Raw genomic sequence first — 26,356 nt, 5'->3', positions numbered from 1 at the left:
CAATTTTGATACAACTGGGCTGTGCAAATGAAAAATTACATTTTTTTACACAAAAATGCAGTTCTGGCTCAAAATTTTTCATTTTTAGAAGGTATGAAGGAGAAAAAGCACCCCAAAATCTGTGCCCCAATTTCTCCCGAGTATGGCAATGCCTCATGTGTGACCAAAAAATACCAGTTGGGTGCATGGCAGGACTCAGAAGGGAAGGAGTGATTTTTGGATTTTGCAGCTCAGATTCTGGTGGAATGAATGGTGGGTGCTATGTGGCATTAGCAAGACCCCCGAAGCACGGTGAAATGATGAACCTAATAATCCATAGATGTGTGGTATATTTTAAAATACTCCTTTATACTGTACATAGGCCGGGTTTGTCGGGGCAAGTTTCACAGTGGAAAATAGTTTCCTTTCTTATTCCCTTTTTATAGCAAACTTTGCACCTTTTTGTGTCCTGCCCTTTCTTGCAGTGGAGGGGATTTCGTTAGGAAAATGCTGCCCTGGTACAATACGGGGGCCAGTACTAGAAGTACTGGGGCCCTCTGCCTGCTGGTTCCCAAATATTAGGCCCTTTATGACTTCCTCTTGAAAGTGCATAAATGTCCCCCTCTGGCTGGTAGAACGGAATAGCACGTAAGCGTTATACAGTGCCATCTGGATGATATACACGGCCAGCTTCTTGTACCAGATTTTTGTTTTCCGCAGGGCACTGTACGGCTTCAGTACCTGATCTGAAAGATCCACTCCGCCCATGTACCTATTGTAATCCAGGATACAATTAGGTTTTGAGGTGTGGGTACTGGTACCTCGTACAGGGACGGAGGTGGTACTGTCTCCGTGAATTGTTGTCAGTATAAGGACATCCCTCTTGTCCTTATATTTGACCAACAACATATTTTCGGTGCATATTCCCCTGCTTTCACCCCTTCTCATTACTTGGGCAATGTGCGTTTTTGGGAGGCCTCTTTGGTTCTTACGCACAGTACCGCAAGCTGCTGTACCTCTTGAACCAAGGGCCTTAAACAGGGGGATGCTAGTGTAAAAGTTATCCACATAGAGGTGATAACCTTTATCCAGGAAGGGGTGCACTAAATCCCAGACAATTTTTCCACTAACACCTACGAGGGAGGGGGGGCATTCTGGCGGTTCAATTCTTGAATCCTTCCCTTCATATACCCTAAACCTGTGGGTGTACCCTGAGGTGCTTTCACACAGCTTATACATTTTTATGCCATACCTTGCCCTCTTACTGGGAAGGTACTGGCGGAATTTAACCCTTCCTTTAAAATGTATAAGGGACTCGTCGATACAAATACATTTTTCAGGGATGTACATCTCTTCAAATTTGGCACTGAAATGATCAATGACCGGCCTGACTTTGAATAGCCGGTCAAAGGTGGGATCATCTCTGGGTGGGCACTGTGCATTATCATTGTAATGCAAAAATTTAAGGATCATCTCAAAACGAGCCCGAGTCATGGCCATACGGTAAAATGGGGTGCTGTACAGAACATCTGTACTCCAATATTGCCTAATTTCTGGCTTTTTTACTATGCCCATATGAAACACCAGACCCCAAAACATCATCATCTCTACTGCATCTACAGGGGTCCACCTAGCAAATGATGACGTGGGGTTTTGAGCAATGAACTGCTGGGCATATAAATTAGTTTGGTCCACCATTAAATTTATAAAATCATCAGAGAAAAATAATTTGAAAAAGTCAATTTCTCTGAGACCTGTGGAATCAAATTGGATTCCTGGCATGGCCAAAAACTCAGGAACCTGGGGCTCAAAATTGTCTGGTGGTGGGGTCCATACGAGATCAATTATTGGGGGGGGTCTCAGCTGCTCTACGGGGGCGTCTTTGAGGGGGTCCCTCATCACCAGAGGAGGAAGAGGAGCTTAAGACGAAGCCTTCAAATTCCCCGCTTGCATCACTGGCTGTGTCAGAGTCAGAGGCAAGCATGGCATATGCCTCCTCCGCTGAATACATTCTTCTGGATGACTGGGATGACATTTGGGATGACATTTGGGATGACATTTTTATTTTTGTGTTTCTGGTAGTGAAATGTTTCAACACGTGTATAGTGTAGGGGGGGGGTACAAACTTTATTTCAACCCAGGGGGGTATGTAGTGTGTAGTGTGTATGTAGTGCAGAAAAAAAAATACTTTATACAGGAATTTGATCCCAATAAAAAAAAAAAAAAATTGAAGGGGTTAAAAAAAAAAAAAAAGGTCCTGCGCCAAAAATTGAGCACAGATGTTGGTCAGTAACGTCCGTCACTGAACAGCGCTCAAAGGCAACAGGAATTTGATCAAAAAAAAAAAAAAATAGATCAACCCTGTGCCGAAAAAGCTGATCAGTGATGTACGTCACTAATCAGCGCACAGTGGCCACAGGACACCCACAAAATCACAGTGTGTGTAAAAAAAAAATTTAAAAAAGACCCCACAGCACCCTCAAAAAAAAAAAAAGGTGATCACTGATGCGACACTGATTACCAGCAGGTGCACAACCTTTGGTGCAACTGACAGTGCAACTGGCAGCAACTGACAGGTATATATATAAAAAAAAACCTCTGCACCCCCAAAAAGTTGCTGATCACCTCAGATATAGTGATCAGCACAAAAGGCGGGGGCAGCAGACACAAAATATAGCACTCTCTATCACTCTCTGTCACTATCTCTCTCTATCTCTCTCTATCTCTCACTATCTATCACTCTATGACACTGCAGCAGCAGCACTGACAGTAATATATATAAAAAATAACCCCTGCACCCCCAAAAAGTTGCTGGGGGTGCACAAAAGGGGGACAGCAGACACAAAATATAGCACTCTCTGTCACTATCTCTCTCTATCTCTCTCTATCTCTCACTATCTATCACTCTATGACACTGCAGCAGCAGCACTGACAGGTATTTATATAAAAATAAAACCCTGCGCCCCCAAAAAGTTGCTGATCAGTTAATTTATACTGATCAGCACAAAAGGGGGGGCAGCAGTCAGTTATATAAAAAATATATAGCACAATCTGTCACTATCTCTCTCTATCTCTCTCTATCTCTCTATCTATAACTTTATCACACTGCAGCAGCACAAAATATAGCACTCTCTGTCGCTAGCCCTCTCTATCTCTCTCTATCTCTCTCTCTCTATCTCTCTATCTATACTCGATGACACTGCAGCAGCACAACACAGCACAACACAGCACAGGAAGTCACAGCAAGAAGTAGCAAGATCCAGGCAGTGATCAGGTAAGTATTTTGTAAGGTTCAGGTCAGTATACTGCGGCAGCTAGGCACGGTGACCGCACTGCACGCAATTCCAGACCGGAATGGCGTCTGCAGTGCAGTCACCGTTAGTTTAAACCCCCCTCCATGGGGGCGGGCGGGGTGAGGTGGGGTGACACCAGTGTCACTCTTACACCCCGCGGTGATTGGTGCTGTACTTTACAGCACCAATCACCTCCGATCCCTGTGTCACCGGCGAACGTTATTCGCCGGTGACACAGAAAACGCTGTAATTGGCTGTTCACACTGAACAGCCAATCACAGCGATCGCCGACGGGGGGCGGCATCGCAGCCCCCCCTGGGCATGCAGGGACATGTCTGCTGTCAGGGACAGCAGACATCGTCCCTCTGTCACTGCGTCTCTAGACGCAGTGACAGTTTGAAGCCATGACGTATATATACGTCATGTGTCGGGAAGTACATCCCGGCCATGACGTATATATATGTCAAATGTCGGGAAGGGGATATGTGGCAAATTAGCACATATTCACCTAATAGCCACAAGAAACCAATCAAAGGATTAATATAGCAGTTCTCACTTACTGGAATACTAGAGTGCATAATCAGGGGTGGTTTTTACGTAACCTATGGACTGCAGGACTGCAACACAGGGAAAAAACGCCACTTCCTCAGCGTTAGTGAAGCCAGTATCTACACTGTGACTGTCAGTTGCTTCCTATTGGAAGTCCTCCCTGCCAGTCACCCACATGACAGGCAGTCCCATTGGGAGGTGTTACCTCTCTCCGGGACCGTGGTTGGGAATGCCTGCTCTAGAGAAATAGTTTCACCCCATGTCCTTGTGATGTCTTATTGGCGGCAATGTAAAAGCATGGAGCTAAGCTTCAATTGAGTTCTCAGTGCAGCTTCCAGTCTGCAGCTCTGGGTGAGTGTCACCCTGCTGATGAAACCATGGGAACCTTTTAAGGTTTGGAGACTGATTTAGTGTCTTATTGTGCATGGGAAGGCATTCCATAGAGTGGACACAGCTCAAAAAAGTCCTATAATCGTGAGTGGAGCTGGCAATGGGTGTGGATGAGATGCAAAACTTACGCAGAGTGCGGAAGTCAGGTAGGGAGATTATTAGAGACAAGCAAAGGGATGTACCATATGTTGGTGCGGCTTGGTTAATAGCCTTATGTGTAAGTAAAAGCATTTTATATTGAATATGGTATACTACCAGTAAGTAATGCAGGGACAGAGCAGATCAGCAGACAATGAATGGTTAATGAGGAAGATCAGCCTCACAGCTACATTCAAAATGGGTTGTAGTGGAGAGATTTTATTGGACCAGTAAGGAGTCTATTGCAATAATCAGTGCGGGAGATGGTGAGAGGATGGAGTAAAGGGGTTTGGATTTTTAGATAGTGTCCAGATAGACAATCAATAGGTCAACACCAAGACGGCAACATAAAATAGGTCGACATGGAGCAGGTTTTTCACATTTTTGTTGTTGATGTCAACATGAATCCCAATTAGTTTAACAGGTACCCTCGCTCCGCTCACCATTCTTCGGACATGATGCCTCGCTCTGCTCTGCTTGGCACACTTTACCATTATCAATTGTAGTCCATGTGGATGGTAATTATGAAAAGTCCAAAAATAATGAAAAACAAAAAAAAGAGAAAAACCTGGAAGGTCCGGAACGAGTGCATCGTGGAAGAAGATAGAAGGCCAGAAGACCTAGGTAAGCTTAGAGACAGATAGGGCTGCCAAGGTCTCCACAATAGTGCCGCACATCGGAACCACTACTCGGACCAATAACCCCACCAAATACACACAGAGGGCTGTAAACATTGTAATTGCATTGCTTTTTACTTTTTAATTTTTTTATTGTTTTTACTTTTGAGTGGAAAAGCACATTTTATTATGTATAAAATGTGCTTTTCCGCTCAAAAGTAAAAACAATAAAAAATAACATAACATAATTCAAGCGCTTTTATCTTTATAGCAAACCGTATCATTTATGAAAAGCTGCTAAACTAAGCGCAGATCGCACTTTGTCACTCATTTTACAGTACATGCCAATGCTTACTGTGTGTGGCGCAATACAGGTTGAGGATCAGTTATCCCACTTGCCATCTTATATACCTGTGACAGAAAATGACAGAAAATCATATTATGAAATTGGTTTCATTTCCCTTATAGGCCAATAATGCATAGTACGTATCTTGGATTTCTATGCCATAAAATGAAAATGTTGAACGAAAAAACCTATTGCATCCTATTTCTATCAATCACCACATGTTCACAAATATCTTTAAATAGAAATAGTAAATAACGCTATGTTAATTATTGATGGTTAACCCCTTCCTGACAGAGCCAGTTTTTGCGTTCCTGACAGAGCCCTTTTTTTCAAATCTGACATGTCTCACTTAAGTGGGGATAACTTTTTTTTGCTTTTACTTATCCCAGTGATTTTGAGATTGTTTTTTCGTGACACATTGTACTTCAAATTAGTGGTAAATTTGGGTCGATACAGTCTGTGTTTTTTTGTGAAAAATACCAAAATGTCGTAAAAAAATGGAAAATTTAGCAATTTGCAAAATGTTAAATTTTCTGCTTGTGAGACAAATAATCATACCACTCAAAATAGTTAATAACTAACATAGACCATATGTCTACTTTATGTTGACATCATTATTTCAACTTCCTTTTAATTTTTTTGGACACTAGGAGGCTTACAATATGAATAGCAAATTCTCAAATTTTCAAGAAAATTTCAAACACTGATTTTTTTAGGGACCAGTTCAGTTCTGATGTGACTTTGAGGGACTTGTATGTGAGACACCCCCATAATTGATACCATTTCAAAAACTGCACCCCTCACAGTATTCAAAACAGCATTTTGGAAGTTTGTTAACCCTTTAGGTGTTTCACAGGAATTAAAACAAAGTGTAGGTGAAATTTCAAAATTTCATTTTTTTTGCAGATTTGCAATTTGAATACATTTTTCTAAGGAACACAGTACATTTTACTAGAGAAATGTGACTAAAAATTGATTCCCCCAATTCTTTTGTTTTCATAAATATCCTATATGTGGCCCTAGTGTGCACGTTGACCAAACCACAGGCTTCATAATAGAAGGAGCACCTACTTGATTTTGGAGCCTCCTTTTTATGAGATTATTTTTTAGGCACCATGTAGGTTTCTAGGCACCATAAGATGCTAAAAGTTAGGAACCCCCCCACAAGTGACCCCATTTTGCAAACTACACCCCTCAGGGAATTCATCTAGGGGTATAGTGTACATTTCAAACCCCCAGGGGTTTCACCAATTTTGATACAAGTGGGCAGTGAAAATGAAAAATTACATTTTTTTACACAAAAATGCAGTTCTGGCTCAAAATTTTTCATTTTCAGAAGGTATGAAGGAGAAAAAGCACCCCAAAATATGTGCCCCAATTTCTCCCGAGTACGGCAATGCCTCACATGTGACCAAAAAATACCAGTTGGGTGCATGGCAGGACTCAGAAGGGAAGGAGTGATTTTTGGATTTTGCAGCTCAGATTCTGGTGGAATGAATGGTGGGTGCTATGTCGCATTAGCAAGACCCCCCAAGCACCAATACAGTGGAACCCCCCCACAAGTGACCCCATTTTGCAAACTACACCCCTCAGGGAATTCATCTAGGGGTATAGTGTACATTTCAAACCCCCAGGGGTTTCACCAATTTTGATACAACTGGGCAGTGAAAATGAAAAATTACATTTTTTTACACAAAAATGCAGTTCTGGCTCAAAATTTTTCATTTTCAGAAGGTATGAAGGAGAAAAAGCACCCCAAAATCTGTGCCCCAATTTCTCCCGAGTACGGCAATGCCTCACATGTGACCAAAAATACCAGTTGGGTGCATGGCAGGACTCAGAAGGGAAGGAGTGATTTTTGGATTTTGCAGCACAGATTTTGGTGGAATGAATGGTGGGTGCTATGTTGCACCAATACAGTGGAACCCCCCCACAAGTCACCCCATTTTGCAAAGTACACCCCTCAGGGAATTCATCTAGGGGTATAGTGTACATTTCAAACCCCCAGGGGTTTCACCAATTTTGATACAAGTGGGCAGTGAAAATGAAAAATTACATTTTTTTACACAAAAATGCAGTTCTGGCTCAAAATTTTTCATTTTCAGAAGGTATGAAGGAGAAAAAGCACCCCAAAATATGTGCCCCAATTTCTCCCGAGTACAGCAATGCCTCACATGTGACCAAAAAATACCAGTTGGGTGCATGGCAGGACTCAGAAGGGAAGGAGTGATTTTTGGATTTTGCAGCTCAGATTCTGGTGGAATTTTGGTGGGTGCTATGTCGCATTAGCAAGACCCCCCAAGCACCAATACAGTGGAACCCCCCCACAAGTGACCCCATTTTGCAAACTACACCCCTCAGGGAATTCATCTAGGGGTATAGTGTACATTTCAAACCCCCAGGGGTTTCACCAATTTTGATACAACTGGGCAGTGAAAATGAAAAATTACATTTTTTTACACAAAAATGCAGTTCTGGCTCAAAATTTTTCATTTTCAGAAGGTAAGAAGGAGAAAAAGCACCCCAAAATCTGTGCCCCAATTTCTCCCGAGTACGGCAATGACTCACATGTGACCAAAAAATACCAGTTGGGTGCATGGCAGGACTCAGAAGGGAAGGAGTGATTTTTGGATTTTGCAGCACAGATTTTGGTGGAATGAATGGTGGGTGCTATGTTGCACCAATACAGTGGAACCCCCCCACAAGTCACCCCATTTTGCAAAGTACACCCCTCATGGAATTCATCTAGGGGTATAGTGTACATTTCAAACCCCCAGGGGTTTCACCAATTTTGATACAAGTGGGCAGTGAAAATGAAAAATTAAATTTTTTTACACAAAAATGCAGTTCTGGCTCAAAATTTTTCATTTTCAGAAGGTATGAAGGAGAAAAAACACCACAAAATATGTGCCCCAATTTCTCCCGAGTACGGCAATGCCTCACATGTGACCAAAAAATACCAGTTGGGTGCATGGCAGGACTCAGAAGGGAAGGAGTGATTTTTGGATTTTGCAGCTCAGATTCTGGTGGAATTTTGGTGGGTGCTATGTCGCATTAGCAAGACCCCCCAAGCACCAATACAGTGGAACCCCCCCACAAGTGACCCCATTTTGCAAACTACACCCCTCAGGGAATTCATCTAGGGGTATAGTGTACATTTCAAACCCCCAGGGGTTTCACCAATTTTGATACAACTGGGCAGTGAAAATGAAAAATTAAATTTTTTTACACAAAAATGCAGTTCTGGCTCAAAATTTTTCATTTTCAGAAGGTATGAAGGAGAAAAAGCACCCCAAAATCTGTGCCCCAATTTCTCCCGAGTACGGCAATGCCTCACATGTGACCAAAAAATACCAGTTGGGTGCATGGCAGGACTCAGAAGGGAAGGAGTGATTTTTGGATTTTGCAGCACAGATTTTGGTGGAATGAATGGTGGGTGCTATGTTGCACCAATACAGTGGAACCCCCCCACAAGTCACCCCATTTTGCAAAGTACACCCCTCAGGGAATTCATCTAGGGGTATAGTGTACATTTCAAACCCCCAGGGGTTTCACCAATTTTGATACAAGTGGGCAGTGAAAATGAAAAATTACATTTTTTTACACAAAAATGCAGTTCTGGCTCAAAATTTTTCATTTTCAGAAGGTATGAAGGAGAAAAAGCACCCCAAAATATGTGCCCCAATTTCTCCCGAGTACGGCAATGCCTCACATGTGACCAAAAAATACCAGTTGGGTGCATGGCAGGACTCAGAAGGGAAGGAGTGATTTTTGGATTTTGCAGCTCAGATTCTGGTGGAATTTTGGTGGGTGCTATGTCGCATTAGCAAGACCCCCCAAGCACCAATACAGTGGAACCCCCCCACAAGTGACCCCATTTTGCAAACTACACCCCTCAGGGAATTCATCTAGGGGTATAGTGTACATTTCAAACCCCCAGGGGTTTCACCAATTTTGATACAACTGGGCAGTGAAAATGAAAAATTACATTTTTTTACACAAAAATGCAGTTCTGGCTCAAAATTTTTCATTTTCAGAAGGTAAGAAGGAGAAAAAGCACCCCAAAATCTGTGCCCCAATTTCTCCCGAGTACGGCAATGACTCACATGTGACCAAAAAATACCAGTTGGGTGCATGGCAGGACTCAGAAGGGAAGGAGTGATTTTTGGATTTTGCAGCACAGATTTTGGTGGAATGAATGGTGGGTGCTATGTTGCACCAATACAGTGGAACCCCCCCACAAGTCACCCCATTTTGCAAAGTACACCCCTCATGGAATTCATCTAGGGGTATAGTGTACATTTCAAACCCCCAGGGGTTTCACCAATTTTGATACAAGTGGGCAGTGAAAATGAAAAATTACATTTTTTTACACAAAAATGCAGTTCTGGCTCAAAATTTTTCATTTTCAGAAGGTATGAAGGAGAAAAAGCACCCCAAAATATGTGCCCCAATTTCTCCCGAGTACGGCAATGCCTCACATGTGACCAAAAAATACCAGTTGGGTGCATGGCAGGACTCAGAAGGGAAGGAGTGATTTTTGGATTTTGCAGCTCAGATTCTGGTGGAATTTTGGTGGGTGCTATGTCGCATTAGCAAGACCCCCCAAGCACCAATACAGTGGAACCCCCCCACAAGTGACCCCATTTTGCAAACTACACCCCTCAGGGAATTCATCTAGGGGTATAGTGTACATTTCAAACCCCCAGGGGTTTCACCAATTTTGATACAACTGGGCAGTGAAAATGAAAAATTACATTTTTTTACACAAAAATGCAGTTCTGGCTCAAAATTTTTCATTTTCAGAAGGTATGAAGGAGAAAAAGCACCCCAAAATATGTGCCCCAATTTCTCCCGAGTACGGCAATGCCTCACATGTGACCAAAAAATACCAGTTGGGTGCATGGCAGGACTCAGAAGGGAAGGAGTGATTTTTGGATTTTGCAGCTCAGATTCTGGTGGAATTTTGGTGGGTGCTATGTCGCATTAGCAAGACCCCCCAAGCACCAATACAGTGGAACCCCCCCACAAGTGACCCCATTTTGCAAACTACACCCCTCAGGGAATTCATCTAGGGGTATAGTGTACATTTCAAACCCCCAGGGGTTTCACCAATTTTGATACAACTGGGCAGTGAAAATGAAAAATTACATTTTTTTACACAAAAATGCAGTTCTGGCTCAAAATTTTTCATTTTCAGAAGGTAAGAAGGAGAAAAAGCACCCCAAAATCTGTGCCCCAATTTCTCCCGAGTACGGCAATGACTCACATGTGACCAAAAAATTACCAGTTGGGTGCATGGCAGGACTCAGAAGGGAAGGAGTGATTTTTGGATTTTGCAGCACAGATTTTGGTGGAATGAATGGTGGGTGCTATGTTGCACCAATACAGTGGAACCCCCCCACAAGTCACCCCATTTTGCAAAGTACACCCCTCATGGAATTCATCTAGGGGTATAGTGTACATTTCAAACCCCCAGGGGTTTCACCAATTTTGATACAAGTGGGCAGTGAAAATGAAAAATTACATTTTTTTACACAAAAATGCAGTTCTGGCTCAAAATTTTTCATTTTCAGAAGGTATGAAGGAGAAAAAGCACCCCAAAATATGTGCCCCAATTTCTCCCGAGTACGGCAATGCCTCACATGTGACCAAAAAATACCAGTTGGGTGCATGGCAGGACTCAGAAGGGAAGGAGTGATTTTTGGATTTTGCAGCTCAGATTCTGGTGGAATTTTGGTGGGTGCTATGTCGCATTAGCAAGACCCCCCAAGCACCAATACAGTGGAACCCCCCCACAAGTGACCCCATTTTGCAAACTACACCCCTCAGGGAATTCATCTAGGGGTATAGTGTACATTTCAAACCCCCAGGGGTTTCACCAATTTTGATACAACTGGGCAGTGAAAATGAAAAATTACATTTTTTTACACAAAAATGCAGTTCTGGCTCAAAATTTTTCATTTTCAGAAGGTATGAAGGAGAAAAAGCACCCCAAAATCTGTGCCCCAATTTCTCCCGAGTACGGCAATGCCTCACATGTGACCAAAAAATACCAGTTGGGTGCATGGCAGGACTCAGAAGGGAAGGAGTGATTTTTGGATTTTGCAGCTCAGATTCTGGTGGAATTTTGGTGGGTGCTATGTCGCATTAGCAAGACCCCCCAAGCACCAATACAGTGGAACCCCCCCCACAAGTGACCCCATTTTGCAAACTACACCCCTCAGGGAATTCATCTAGGGGTATAGTGTACATTTCAAACCCCCAGGGGTTTCACCAATTTTGATACAACTGGGCAGTGAAAATGAAAAATTACATTTTTTTACACAAAAATGCAGTTCTGGCTCAAAATTTTTCATTTTCAGAAGGTATGAAGGAGAAAAAGCACCCCAAAATCTGTGCCCCAATTTCTCCCGAGTACGGCAATGCCTCACATGTGACCAAAAAATACCAGTTGGGTGCATGGCAGGACTCAGAAGGGAAGGAGTGATTTTTGGATTTTGCAGCTCAGATTCTGGTGGAATTTTGGTGGGTGCTATGTCGCATTAGCAAGACCCCCCAAGCACCAATACAGTGGAACCCCCCCACAAGTGACCCCATTTTGCAAACTACACCCCTCAGGGAATTCATCTAGGGGTATAGTGTACATTTCAAACCCCCAGGGGTTTCACCAATTTTGATACAAATGGGCAGTGAAAATGAAAAATTACATTTTTTTACACAAAAATGCAGTTCTGGCTCAAAATTTTTCATTTTCAGAAGGTATGAAGGAGAAAAAGCACCCCAAAATCTGTGCCCCAATTTCTCCCGAGTACGGCAATGCCTCACATGTGACCAAAAAATACCAGTTGGGTGCATGGCAGGACTCAGAAGGGAAGGAGTGATTTTTGGATTTTGCAGCACAGATTTTGGTGGAATGAATGGTGGGTGCTATGTTTCACCAATACAGTGGAACCCCCCCACAAGTCACCCCATTTTGCAAACTACACCCCTCAGGGAATTGATCTAGGGGTATAGTGTACATTTCAAACCCCCAGGGGTTTCACCAATTTTGATACAAGTGGGCAGTGAAAATGAAAAATTACTTTTTTTACACAAAAATGCAGTTCTGGCTCAAAATTTTTCATTTTCAGAAGGAATGAAGGAGACAAAGCACCCCAAAATGTGCCCCAATTTCTCCCGAGTACGGCAATGCCTCATGTGTGACCAAAAAGTGGCAGGACTCAGAAGGGAAGGAGTGATATTTGGATTTTGCAGCACAAATTCTGGTGGAATGATGGTGGGTGCTATGTCGCATTAGCAAGACCCCCAAAGCACCAAAACAGTGGAACCCCCCCACAAGTGACCCCATTTTGCAAACTTCACCCCTCAGGGAATTCATCTAGGGGTATAGTGTACATTTCAAACCCCCAGGGGTTTCACCAATTTTGATACAACTGGGCAGTGAAAATGAAAAATTACATTTTTTTACACAAAAATGCAGTTCTGGCTCAAAATTTTTCATTTTCATAAGGTATGAAGGAAAAAAAGCACCCCAAAATCTGTGCCCCAATTTCTCCCGAGTATGGCAATGCCTCATATGCGACCAAAAAATACCAGTTGGGTGCATGGCAGGACTCAGAAGGGAAGGAGTGATTTTTGGATTTTGCAGCTCAGATTCTGGTGGAATGTTGGTGGGTGCTATGTGGCATTAGCAAGACCCCCGAAGCACGGTGAAATGATGAACCTAATAATCCATAGATGTGTGGTATATTTTAAAACACTCCTTTATACATAGGCCGGGTTTGTCGGGGCAAGTTTCACAGTGGAAAATAGTTTCCTTTCTTATTCCCTTTTTATAGCAAACTTTGCACCTTTTTTGTGTCCTGCCCTTTCTTGCAGTGGAGGGGATTTCGTTCGGAAAATGCTGCCCTGGTACAATACGGGGGCCAGTACTAGAAGTACTGGGGCCCTCTGCCTGCTGGTTCCCAAATACTAGGCCCTTTATGACTTCCTCTTGAAAGTGCATAAATGTCCCCCTCTGGCCGGTAGAACGGAATAGCACGTAAGCGTTATACAGTGCCATCTGGATGATATACACGGCCAGCTTCTTGTACCAGATTTTTGTTTTCCGCAGGGCACTGTACGGCTTCAGTACCTGATCTGAAAGATCCACTCCGCCCATGTACCTATTGTAATCCAGGATACAATTAGGTTTTGAGGTGTGGGTACTGGTACCTCGTACAGGGACGGAGGTGGTACTGTCTCCGTGAATTGTTGTCAGTATAAGGACACCCCTCTTGTCCTTATATTTGACCAACAACATATTTTCGGTGCATATTCCCCTGCTTTCACCCCTTCTCATTACTTGGGCAATGTGCGTTTTTGGGAGGCCTCTTTGGTTCTTGCGCACAGTACCGCAAGCTGCTGTACCTCTTGAACCAAGGGCCTTAAACAGGGGGATGCTGGTGTAAAAGTTATCCACATAGAGGTGATAACCTTTATCCAGGAAGGGGTGCACTAAATCCCAGACAATTTTTCCACTAACACCTACGAGGGAGGGGGGGCATTCTGGCGGTTCAATTCTTGAATCCTTCCCTTCATATACCCTAAACCTGTGAGTGTACCCTGAGGTGCTTTCACACAGCTTATACATTTTTATGCCATACCTTGCCCTCTTACTAGGAAGGTACTGGCGGAATTTAACCCTTCCTTTAAAATGTATAAGGGACTCGTCTATGCAAATGAATTTATCTGGGATGTACATCTCTTCAAATTTGGCACTGAAATGATCAATGACCGGCCTGACTTTGAATAGCCGGTCAAAGGTGGGATCATCTCTGGGTGGGCACTGTGCATTATCGTTGTAATGCAAAAATTTAAGGATCGTCTCAAATCGAGCCCGGGGCATGGCCATACGGTAAAATGGGGTGCTGTACAGAACATCTGTACTCCAATATTGCCTAATTTCTGGCTTTTTTACTATGCCCATATGAAACACCAGACCCCAAAACGTCATCATCTCTACTGCATCTACAGGGGTCCACCTAGCAAATGATGACGTGGGGTTTTGAGCAATAAACTGCTGGGCATATAAATTAGTTTGGTCCACCATTAAATTTATAAAATCATCAGAGAAAAATAATTTGAAAAAGTCAATTTCTCTGAGACCTGTGGAATCAAATTGGATTCTTGGCATGGCCAAAAACTCAGGAACCTGGGGCTCAAAATTGTCTGGTGGTGGGGTCCATACGAGATCAATTATTGGGGGGGGGGGGTCTCAGCTGCTCTACGGGGGCGTCTTTGAGGGGGTCCCTCATCACCAGAGGAGGAAGAGGAGCTTAAGGCGAATCCTTCAAATTCCCCGCTTGCATCACTGGCTGTGTCAGAGTCAGAAGCAAGCATGGCATATGCCTCCTCCACTGAATACGAAAAAAAAAATACTTTATACAAAAAAAAAAAAAAATGAAGGGGTTAAAAAAAAAAAAAAAAAATTGAAGGGGTTAAAAAAAAAAATTGAAGGGGTTAAAAAAAAAAATAAAAAAAGGTCCTGCGCCAAAAATTGAGCACAGATGTTGGTCAGTAACGTCCGTCACTGAACAGCGCTCAAAGGCAACAGGAATTTGATCAAAAAAAAAAAAAATAGATCAACCCTGTGCCGAAAAAGATGATCAGTGATGTACGTCACTGATCAGCGCACAGCGGCCACAGGACACCCCCAAAATCACAGTGTGTGTAAAAAAAAAATTAAAAAAAGACCCCACAGCACACACACAAAAAAAAAAAAAGGTGATCAGTGATGCGACACTGATTACCAGTGAGGGGCAGCAGGTGCACAACCTTTGGTGCAACTGACAGTGCAACTGGCAGGTATATATAAAAAAAAAAAACCTCTGCACCCCTAAAAAGTTGCTGATCACCTCAGATATAGTGATCAGCACAAAAGGCGGGGGCAGCAGACACAAAATTTAGCACTCTCTATCACTCTCTGTCACTATCTCTCTCTATCTCTCTATCTCTCTATCTCTCACTATCTATCACTCTATGACACTGCAGCAGCAGCACTGACAGTTATATATATGAAAAATAACCCCTGCACCCCCAAAAAGTTGCTGGGGGTGCACAAAAGGGGGGCAGCAGACACAAAATATAGCAGTCTCTATCACTCTCTGTCACTATCTCTCTCTATCTCTCTATCTCTCTATCTCTCACTATCTATCACTCTATGACACTGCAGCAGCAGCACTGACAGGTATATATATATATATATAAAATACCCTGCGCCCCCAAAAAGTTGCTGATCAGTTAATTTATACTGATCAGCACAAAAGGGGGGGCAGCAGTCAGTTATATAAAAAATATATAGCACGATCTGTCACTATCTCTCTATCTCTCTCTATCTCTCTCTCTCTCTCTATCTCTCTCTATCTCTCTATCTATAACTCTATTACACTGCAGCAGCACAAAATATAGCACTCTCTGTCACTAGGCCTCTCTATCTCTCTCTCTCTATCTCTCTCTCTCTCTAACTCGATGACACTGCAGCAGCACAACACAGCACAACACAGCACAGGATGTCACAAGATGAAGCAAGATCCCAAGCAGTGATCAGGTAAGTATTGAGCAAGGTTCTGGTCAGTAAATGGCGACAGCTGGGCACGGTGACCGCACTGCACGCTATTCCAGACCGGAATGGCGTCTGCAGTGTAGTCCCCGTTAGTTTAAACCCCCCTCCATGGCTGTGATTGGTCCGTCGGTCCGACGGACCAATCACGGCCTTTGGGGGCGGGCGGGGTGAGGTGGGGTGACACCAGTGTCACCCTTACACCCCGCGGTGATTGGTGCTGTACTTTACAGCACCAATCACCTCCGATCCCGTGTCACCGGCGAACGTTATTCGCCGGTGACACAGAAAACGCTGTAATTGGCTGTTCACACTGAACAGCCAATCACAGCGATCGCCGACGGGGGGGCTGCATCGCAGCCCCCCCTGGGCATGCAGGGACATGTCTGCTGTCAGGGACAGCAGACATCGTCCCTCTGTCACTGCGTCTCTAGACGCAGTGACAGTTAGAAGTCATGACGTATATATACGTCATGTGTCGGGAAGTACTTCCCGGCCATGACATATATATACGTCAAATGTCGGGAAGGGGTTAATTGGCAGTGGCTGTTTACCAAAATATATTGGCTGTGCAACTTTAGAAGGAAATTAAAATTTTTGTGCGTCACTTACACATATATAACTGGAAAATGATGTTCAGCATTTGTGTTAACTTTACTTTAAAATGATATTAAACAGTCAAAACATTTAAACATTCAAAACACAACACACAATGTAGTTAATGGGTGAAACACATTTATTGAGTCCACAACTGCAAAAAGGGGAACACTGCTGTTTTGTGCGCTCTGTTGTAACGTCTGTGCGCGCGCTCGGCAGGTTGTGTGTGTGCGCATACGCGCACAGCTTAGAGGGAACACTCGGGGTGACCTACTATCAGGAGTCCTGGAGACTATCCTTAAATTCAAGAGTTGTCAAATCTACATCTGGGAGGCATGTGCACTTGAAAATAAAATACAGTAATGGGGTGAACATGTAAGTGTGGCATACCACCTGGAGATGCGCCCCTTTTAAGTCTTTTAAGTTAAATGTATTGCTCAGATACACAGTGATGATGAATATCAGTAAAAATCTTTGATTTAATTTCTTTTTAAAAAAGGCAAATCCCCTAAAAGTTAATACATTACCAGTGGTAATAGCAGTGTGTGAAGGGGATTGGGTGGAACTGATTTCCACCACCTCTAATGGTAAAGTGAAACTACTATAGTTCAACCTCCACATTGGCCCTGCACAGTTATTTTAATAGAAAAGCTTTATAGTTTGCAGGGGGATATCAAAACCCCTACCACTGTCCCAGGCTCTGCCCAATGGGGGGAGGGGGAGAAATTAAGTGGCAGAGGGAAATTAGTTCCCCCACCTTTCCAAGACCACTTTAAGCCCTGGGTAATAGCCCAGTCTGGCTACTGCTGATGTGGAAAGGAACAGCAATATACCAGACAGCAGTGGTGTCTCTTACCTGTGAGGAGGAGGGGGCTGCTACAATACAGCCCCCCCTCCTCTGCTGCTGTGCTCATGGTCCCCTTTGCTGCTGACGCTGCAAATCCTGGTCCCAGCCGCTGATCCCCAGCACAGGGCCAGTGTGCGCAGTAACATGCGCTGGTCCCAGCCTCTATGGGCTGCATTTGCATCAGCACCCAGAGGCAAATGCAGGGTCCCGGATCCGGTGCATGCGCAGTATCATCCATGGTACTGTGCATGCACGGAAACCGTTTTTGGGGCTGCCCCACAGCTGCACATAGAGAGGCATCCCGGAGGGAGGGAACACCTCCCAATGGGACTCCCTTGAGTGACTGGCAGGTCGGACTTCCAATTGGAAGTCCCTGCCAGTCACAGTGAAGCCAGAGCAGTCTCACAGACTGTATCTGGCTTCACTTAGGCTGAGTACAGTGGCGGATTTTACCTGGGAGGCTGCAGCCCATAGATGAAAATCGCCACTGCCAGACAGGATGGGCTGGTTGCATCATTCTTGCTGTTCAGCACTATGGGAAGATGGCTTGAAAAAAAAAGTGGACCTCCCCAATGAAATAGCATTGTGTCAAATGGTTAGAAATACAAAAAGTTCTTAACAGCAACAATCACACCTAATAGGAGTCTGCATCTTTACAGATTTGTGCTGAATTGGTCAGAGATACCAACTCAAAACATAGCCGAGATTGGTGATTATAGGAATAGTCAAAACCACAGGAATTTGCCAGAGAATGCCAGTTCCTGCTCATGTCGGAAAGGATCAGACTCGGGTTGGCAGATTTGGGTCAGTATATACTGGATATATAGATATATATTATTTGGAAAAGAGCAGGAGGGAGGGATTTGAGTTCCTAAAAAGCCAGGTGCCATCTCTTCTGCTGCGATGGATTGCACCTGAACGAGGAGGGGGCAAGGGTGCTCTGGGGTAGAATGGTGGGAAGGCTTGAGGAGATTTAAAACTAGGCGGGTGGGGGGAGGGTATAGTAAGAAACCTTAAACCAATAAATGAGTTTAGAATAGAGGGCAAAGACAGCTACATTGTGGAATAGCAAGGGGAAGGGAGGAAGAAGGGAACAAGGTATACGAAAAGTGTATGAGAGAAACACAGCCAAGTACAAATAATGTCCATGATACTGATTTATCAATTCAGGAACCTCCTACAACTGTAACAGGTAACACGACAAGGGCAAAGGAAAAATGAGATCTGAAAAGCATTTATGTGAATTCTAGGAGGTTAACTGGTAAAATGGGGGAACTAGAGACCCTAGTTTTGGAGGAAGATGTTGATATCATAGGTATTACCGAAACTAGGTGGGACGAATCACATAAGTGGGAGGCTTACATAGAAGGTTATAGTCTGTTTAGAAAAAATAGATTAGGTAGAAGGGGAGGGGGTATACGGTATATTAGGTTAAACCATCCTTAAAACCATACTGCACAGAAGGGAAGACATACAGTGTATACGAGAGCACAATGGAGTCAGTACAATCGGTATGGGTAGAAATCACAGGTAATAATAAAGAGGCTAAAAAGTAGGGACATGTTATAAACCACCCAACATAAATACGTAGGTAGAAAAATACCTCTTGCTACAAGTGGGAAAATTGCCAGCTTAGGGGACATTATTATTATGGGTGACTTAACTACCCAGAAATAAATTGGAAAGATGTATAGTAGTACCGCTAAGGGAAATGTTTTATTGGATGCCCTGAATGACCACTATTTGTATCAATTTACTGAAAGTCCAACCAGAAATAACAATAGTCTCGATCTCTTGATAAGCAACAATGGGGACATTCTTACTAACACAACTATAAGGGAGACAAGCATTAGGTTGACATGGGGAAGGTCATCAGTACAAAAGGTTGACATGGAATTTTTCACTTTTTTTAGCAGACATGTGCCGACGGGTGGTATCTCATGCCCTACCATTCACTAGGGCATGGGGGGAGAATAAAACAGTGTGCCCGAAGCATGGCAAGAACAGCAAGGGGTCGCGGCACACACACGGTAAAAAGGTGAAAAATCCCATGTCGACCTAATGCTTGTGTCAACCTAATGACCTTATCGACCTAACCCCATGTCGACCTTAATGCATATATCGACCTAGTTGGTACCCACCAGGCCAATGATATACCTTTCACACTAGCACAACAATCCTGGATTTTTAACAGTGTACGTTCATCAACCCTGAATTTCTACATGTGTGAAAAGAAAACAATCCACGAGTGAGTCCTGGGTCCAAAACCCTATTCCCGACCAGGGTCATAGAGATGAAACCTGTAAATTGGAAATCTGGTAGACACAGCAAATTAAAATTGTGAAAGACACAAAAGTAACTTATTGTCTTTTTTTTATTTTAAAGAAGTCAGTAAGACAAAGATTTAAAAACTAGGTTCTTTTATTTGATACATTTTTTTTATTTGAGTCTTTTGTGATGATCATTTTATCACTTCAAGGTGTCTATGATTATTGGATGTTCATAACTCAAATCAAAGATTTCCATTCTGATATATAAATGGCCTTGGGAACTTATAAAGAGGTAAACCCAGGGCCGGCTATACCATTTCACAGCTGCCTAGAAGCTCCAGAATCTGGGGGCACCCATGAGTCTGACATTACAAAATTAATTCATGCAAATAGCCGGTGTTGAGCTTCTAAGATGTCACACTTTCACCTGAGGTTCTGCAGTAAGCTGAAAAAACCTTGCACTGGCCATGGGTAAACCAAACTTCCAAACAGAGAGTTGCATCAAAGCTATGGAATCATCTAATTGCATCATAATATACATTTCTTAGTTGGCTAATGGGTATCTGCATCATCTTATCAGCTCACACTACACCAGTGACAGTTCTTGGCTTGTTGGAGGAGAGGGGCTACCGAGATGCTGACCCCCCCCCGTCCGTCCAGTGCTACCACTGTTGGACCCTGTAGGTCCCCTCTGCTGCCTCCATCTTCTTGTCCTGATCACCGTCACGGGACCGGCACATGAGCCTCTTCGGTATTGCGCATGCGGGGGCCCCAGCCTCTATGTGCTGCTTCGGGAGCTGATCCGTAGAATTGTATTGTCCCGGATCCGGCGCATGCGCAGAACCAGTTTTTAGGGGCTGCCCCACAGCTGCGCATAGAGAGGCATCCCGGAGGGAGGGAACACCTCCCAATGGGACTGCCTTAAGAGACTGGCAGGTCGCACTTCCAATAGGAAGTCACTGCCAGTCACAGTGAAGTCAGTGCAGTCTCACAGACTGCATCTGGCATCACACAGAGACGGATTTTGCCTGGAGGGGGGGGGGGCTGCAGCCCATAGGTAAAAACCGCCACTGCACTACATACAAGAAAGCTTATTCAGCTGGGTGTTTCTCACTGCCGCCACTCACACATGGCCAATCATGCCCAATATTGTGAATCAGCCAGGGATAGTCTTCCTTTGAAAGGAAATCCCAAATCCAATTATATTACTTGTTTTATTTGTCAAATAACCCATTGTACTATGGGAACTATATACTGTATAAGCATTTGCTATAATCCAAATGGCATACACTTTTGACATTCACAAAATCTGGGCACGTCTATCTTTACTTGTGACATCATAGGCAGGAAAAATTTACCTAGCATCATCTAAGTCATGACATCTGCAATTATATTGGTTATTAAGAAAATCTAATATGAGAACTGTAGGCTTTTAAATCTGATATCTAATCCAGATCTATACTGTAGAGCAGAGGTTCCCAATCTTTTTTGATTCACGGCACCCTAGAGAATCAGAATTTTTTTCACGGCACCCCTAGGTCCAAAAAAATTAATTAGATTGGGTTTATATGCGATTCTTAGCGGCAGTTATGTGGTAAAGGGCAGGATTTGCTTCTGTTTGTACACATTCTATGATTGGCAGCCACCAGCACTGGTTTTGCTCCTAAATAATTAACCATTAATAATTTGAGTTGGTCCTGGACCACCAAGCCGCGGCACCCCTGCATGTGTCCCGAGGCACCCCAGGGAGCCACGGCACACAGTTTGGGAACCACTGCTGTAGAGTATTGCAATATTTCAGTATAAAATGTAGAATAATTTAATGCTAATTGCCCATTTCCTTTGAGGCTGTATTAGTGTTCACCACCATTGCTAATTGGCTTTTAGAAGGTCATTGTTTAGGAACCTCCAACTATCTGGCATTAGAGCGCAGCACATCTACAGTCATTAATGTACAACACTGTCTTACTACAAGATCTTTCCCACAGCATATGCCTCCAGACATATGTATATGCTGCAATTACAGTACATTTACTTGTGTTATGTGTTGCTATGAAGAGTTCCTCTCAGTGTAGCTCAATGGGGCTAATTTAGCTTCCTGTAAAACGCAGAACAATACCACTTAAAATAGGCATTTAAAACCAGCAACGTTGCCATAGAACTTTGTCTGGAGGGCAAAACACTCAGTGAGTGGTTCAGCAGATAATAATGTTCACACTCATGACACACATTACTAGAAGATACAATGGGTTCTCTGCCTAACAAGGAGATTGTACTCCTGCAATATATAACTATTTTCCCAAGATTTAGGATAATACATTACACATCTAGTTTCCTCATACAAAAGATGAATCCGTTCATTGATCAGAGCGCTTAACAACTTGTATGTGTCTGTATGTGGCCTAACTGGATTCTTAGGGAATCACTGAGATGCCTGCTTAGAACTGAAGATATCTGTATATACAAAGCAATTGGGGTCAGAAATGTCAATAATAAAAAATGCAATACTCGCTCAACATCCATTTTATAGTTTTGTCACTTAGGAGGCTATTTATCAATTAATATTGCAGTATATCTACTGAAAATTTGGGACCACAGCAGTCGATATCTGCTGCAATCTCCTGGACGTAAATTTGGTTTTACTTGAATTTTCATTGCCAAAGCAGCGCCCATAATATTTATGTGGTGGGTGCATCATTGCCAGAAGGTGAAACATTCCAGAGCTTGGTACCGATTGCTAAAGCCATGGACTAAACTCTGCTGCATTTACTGGTATAGGGAAATTTACGCTGAAAGTACTAATTACCTGGACAAGTGCTGTTTGGGGCACAGCCATCTTCCCAATGATATCTTTGGGATGATGGCGCCACACAGTGAATGGAAAGACTCTGGCACACTTGTGACTCTCTAATGTACGTGATCCATGAAATGTAATAATAAAAAAAGACATCATATACATTATACTTTCGGGGTTATTCTAATTTAATCAGTCCCCGACGCGTTTGCACTGAATACCTTTTTTTTTTTTCATCTGTGCTTGTGCAGACGCTGGGTTCGAGCAGTCACGGTGAACTACATGTTCACTATCCTACTTGCACCTGGCAGTGCGGGTGGTGAACATGGGTGGCGAGGGGCACAGCCCATGGGAACGCCCAGCATTTCATGGGCGTTCCCATTAAAACGCTGGGCGTTGCCATTCAAATGGGCCGGTGACACAGGTTAGGGGGCGCTTCCCGCACATAGGGCCTTATCCTGGTTCACTCAGAGGCAAATTCCTTCTCAAATGGAAAAAAAGTGTGCATTGCGGGGGGAGGGGGGGTGCAGATGTAACATGTGCAGAGAGAGTTAGGTTTGGGTGGGGGTGTTCTTTAGAGTGAGATCTATATTGCAGTGTAAAAATAAAGCAGTCAGTATTTTCTCTGCACAGAAACAAAATAACACACCCAAGTCTAATTCTCTCTGCACCTGTTACATCTGCCCCACCTGCAGTGCACATGGTTTTGTCCATTTGAGAAGGAAATTGCTTCTAAGAGTGAACCAGAATAAGGCCCATAGCCCTTTAATATCTGAGACACCACAGAATTGAATTCTATAGTATTTTGGTTGACCTTGGGTGACCTTCAAATGCACTTGAAATGCTGTCTGCTTTTTAGGGAGAACTGCAGTGAATTTTAACTATCTGGTTGCCAGAATCACAACTACCTTACCCACTTGAAAAGCAGTTACAGGGTGTATTTCACTTACAAATCTATGACATGTACAGTATGAATAGACTTGTCACATGCTGTCGAGCTGTGCAGCTTCTGTTGTCCCGTAAATAATACATAAGCTTCTTATTCACTCAACAGGTGCATGCACATATTAAGCACATATAGTCCAGTCACAGAAATGAAACTTGAGCTTCACCATCCAGATACACCACTTAGCCGTCTGACATAATTAGAACTATTAGTGACATAAAAACATTTTTCTATAGGTAGCAATGTAAATTGTATTGTCAGAGCTATTTATTCCAGTGGGCTGTAAATGATCCGTCACTAAACACTTACAGTAATTCCTGTAATGTGTCAAAGGGAAGAACTGGAATGTCTGTTTGCCAATTGTAACTCTTATTTGTATTGGAATTTGCAGTATTGCTTTAGGAAAACAAAGATGTTTGGAATGCAAATACAGTACATTACAAGCCGTGAGTGGTAAGAGCAAACATAGTGGTAAATGGCAATTAAAGTACAGGATTTCTAATAGGGACAATGGCTGTCTGAAATGAGCTGTATTGTAACCATATCATTTAATGAGTTAGTTTGACAAATGTGCTATTCAGTTACATATAATCCCATTGTTCTATTGTATTTAGTCAGTAAGAACACAGTATGCTTAGTGAGTGGTAGAGATTTTATCATCAAAATGTAAAATATTTACTACACACACACACACACACACACACACACACACACACACACACACACACACACACATATAGTAATATAGATGAGGATTGGAAATACTATCAGTACTGTAGCTTCTAAGTGATTGTGTGAAGAATAAGGCGCTTCTAAACGATAATCTATGCCATTGTTACAATTGAATGCATAGGGACACTTATAATGTAAAAGAGTGTTTGAATATTGCAACAAATATTCTATATAAAATGACAGAAAAGCTTTCAGGACATCATTAGCTTTCAGGTGAGGATTTAAAAACGTAAGTAATGGTGTAAATGTTTTCATAATACAGCGGGACCAAACCCTCACTGACATTATACTGTATACTGTATGAGCACTGCCTTACCTTGCTCCCTTTTCTCAGCACCATGTGGCTGCTCCCTCTTCAGCAGGAGTCTGGCAGTCAGTCACCTCCACAGAGTTGTGTTTGCATTCATGTCTCAGTCTTATTGGGACTGTGTTGCTTGGTTACAATTTTCTTGACAACAACCGGACAACCCCCTCCTCCCCACTCAGTGCCAATGGACTTGTATTTTGCACACAGGCTTCTTCCCTTCCTTTCTGTTTAATAATGTCTATTGAAAAATCTAACCTCACATTTACCTTGGTTTCGGTCCTAAGAGTGATGTATCAAGACTTGGGGAGAGAGAAAGTGCAAAGCAACCAAACCACTTCTAACTGTCACTTATCTAGCATAGTCCACGAAATGAAAGAAGATAATTGATTGGTATGGGCAGCTTCTCCTATCTTAAGTCTACATACTGTACCTTACAATGTCGAAGCCATCATTTGGTACCTAATGAATGGCGCAGCAACTTGAAAAGTGGGCATGGCCTCAACGGAAGCGGTTGAGGCCTTGTGTCCCATCACTCTGGAGATGTGTGCAGCACTCATGGAGATAGTGGGCTGCCCCAGGTTCACCACGCACTGTGTAGTTGCTGTCCACATGTACCTCCCAACTCCCCTTCCTCCTGCAACAGGACAAGGAAGCCCACAGTTGCAACAACGGGACTGTTCCCCTCAAAGTGGATGGTTGGGGAATATGGTGTTAGATCAGGGCTGGGCAATTGCGGCCCTCCAGATGTTGATGAACTACACATCCCAGCATGCCTTGCATCAGTTTCAGCATGGCCACATAGCAAAACCAATGCAAAGCATCCTGGGATGTGTAGTTCATCAACATCTGGAGGGCCGCAATTGCCCAGCCCTGGGTTAGATAAAGGCTTCATTTACTTTTCACTGTGGAAGCCACTTTAATAATTTAGTAAATGACATGTGTGTCCACATACACCTATTCTCAAAAATCCCCATTTGTTGTGCCACCGACTTTTCACCAAGCTGTCCCATGTATAAAACAACAAACTTACTCACAAAATATGCATCTAAACTGCATCGCTAATGCAAAAAAAATATGACACTGCACAGGCTTGCTGGACACAGGCGCTTTCCTCCAGGGTCTACTGATTCACCTGTGACTCTCCCTTTCTTTGCATCACTTAAATAAGAACACTAATCCTGGTGCCCAATACACTATATAGATTATGCAAACAAAATGTGAAGTTTGGAAAATGTCCTGGAATCACTACCCTTAGTGAAGAGTCAAAGTCGCTATATTTCCTATAGATCATTTTAGTGTTGTTCAATGGTTATCAGCATTAAAAGATCACACTTAAAATATAAAGTACTAAAGTAAAAAAAAAAAAAAATGCAGATGAATTATTTTATTCATTGGTATTCAAGCCCAGTTTTGTGGAAAGGCCACATTGACCATGTCCTGGTGTGGTAGAGGTGCCAGGCCAGTACTTACCACTTTTATTTTGTATATTAATAATGAATCCATCTGCTCCGCCATGGCTTGAATCATTGGCATTATGGACACAGATGTAGTTAGTTCCATGGAAAGCAAAGATGATGGTACTGGTGGGGTTGGGGAGTTTGGAACTGTCACAGAAAACTGACACAAGGGGGCATATGTAGTAGTGTCTCAATTTGCTAGAGGTGTGGGATATAGATGATCTCAGACTTATTTTTTTCAAAGTGACAATCATTTATAAGCCAGGTTGGCATCACGTAAATGAAAATATAGTAATGAAGTGCTACAGTGTATCAGGTGTTATAGGGTGTAAGGTGTGTGAAATCAACTACAAACAGTGTTACAAAAGTAAAAAAGTCGAGTACTTACAGTATGAGTGCATTTTACATATTTCCTGCTTGCTATTATGACTTAAGTTTTTGGAGATATCCAATTATCCATAATGCCGTTTCAGCTGATAAAAATGGCTGGA

General features: G+C 43.0%; 1 protein-coding gene across 2 annotated transcripts in view; it reads right to left on the bottom strand.

Annotated features, from left to right (window-relative positions):
- The window catches only part of LOC146007741 (protein TBATA-like), a 52,256-nt gene extending 27,729 nt beyond the window's left edge, over window positions 1–24,527 (bottom strand). Inside the window, exons 1-2 of one of the 2 annotated variants that reach the window (XM_083146324.1) lie at window positions 24,418–24,527; window positions 5,322–5,377 (exon numbers count right to left, since the gene is read on the bottom strand). In XM_083146324.1, coding sequence (XP_083002450.1) covers window positions 5,322–5,377; window positions 24,418–24,441 — 80 coding nt within the window. In that variant the 5' untranslated portion in view covers window positions 24,442–24,527. The remainder of the gene's footprint in view (window positions 1–5,321; window positions 5,378–24,417) is intronic. The other variant, XM_083146325.1, reaches the window with a different exon arrangement.
- Between the last annotated feature and the right edge of the window lie 1,829 nt (window positions 24,528–26,356).

The sequence above is a fragment of the Crinia signifera genome, chromosome 6 (assembly GCF_055691185.1).
Source record: "Crinia signifera chromosome 6, ASM5569118v1, whole genome shotgun sequence".
Lineage (NCBI taxonomy): Eukaryota > Metazoa > Chordata > Amphibia > Anura > Myobatrachidae > Crinia > Crinia signifera.
Note: the sequence above shows the minus strand (reverse complement) of the source record. Positions and strands in the feature narration are given on the sequence as shown.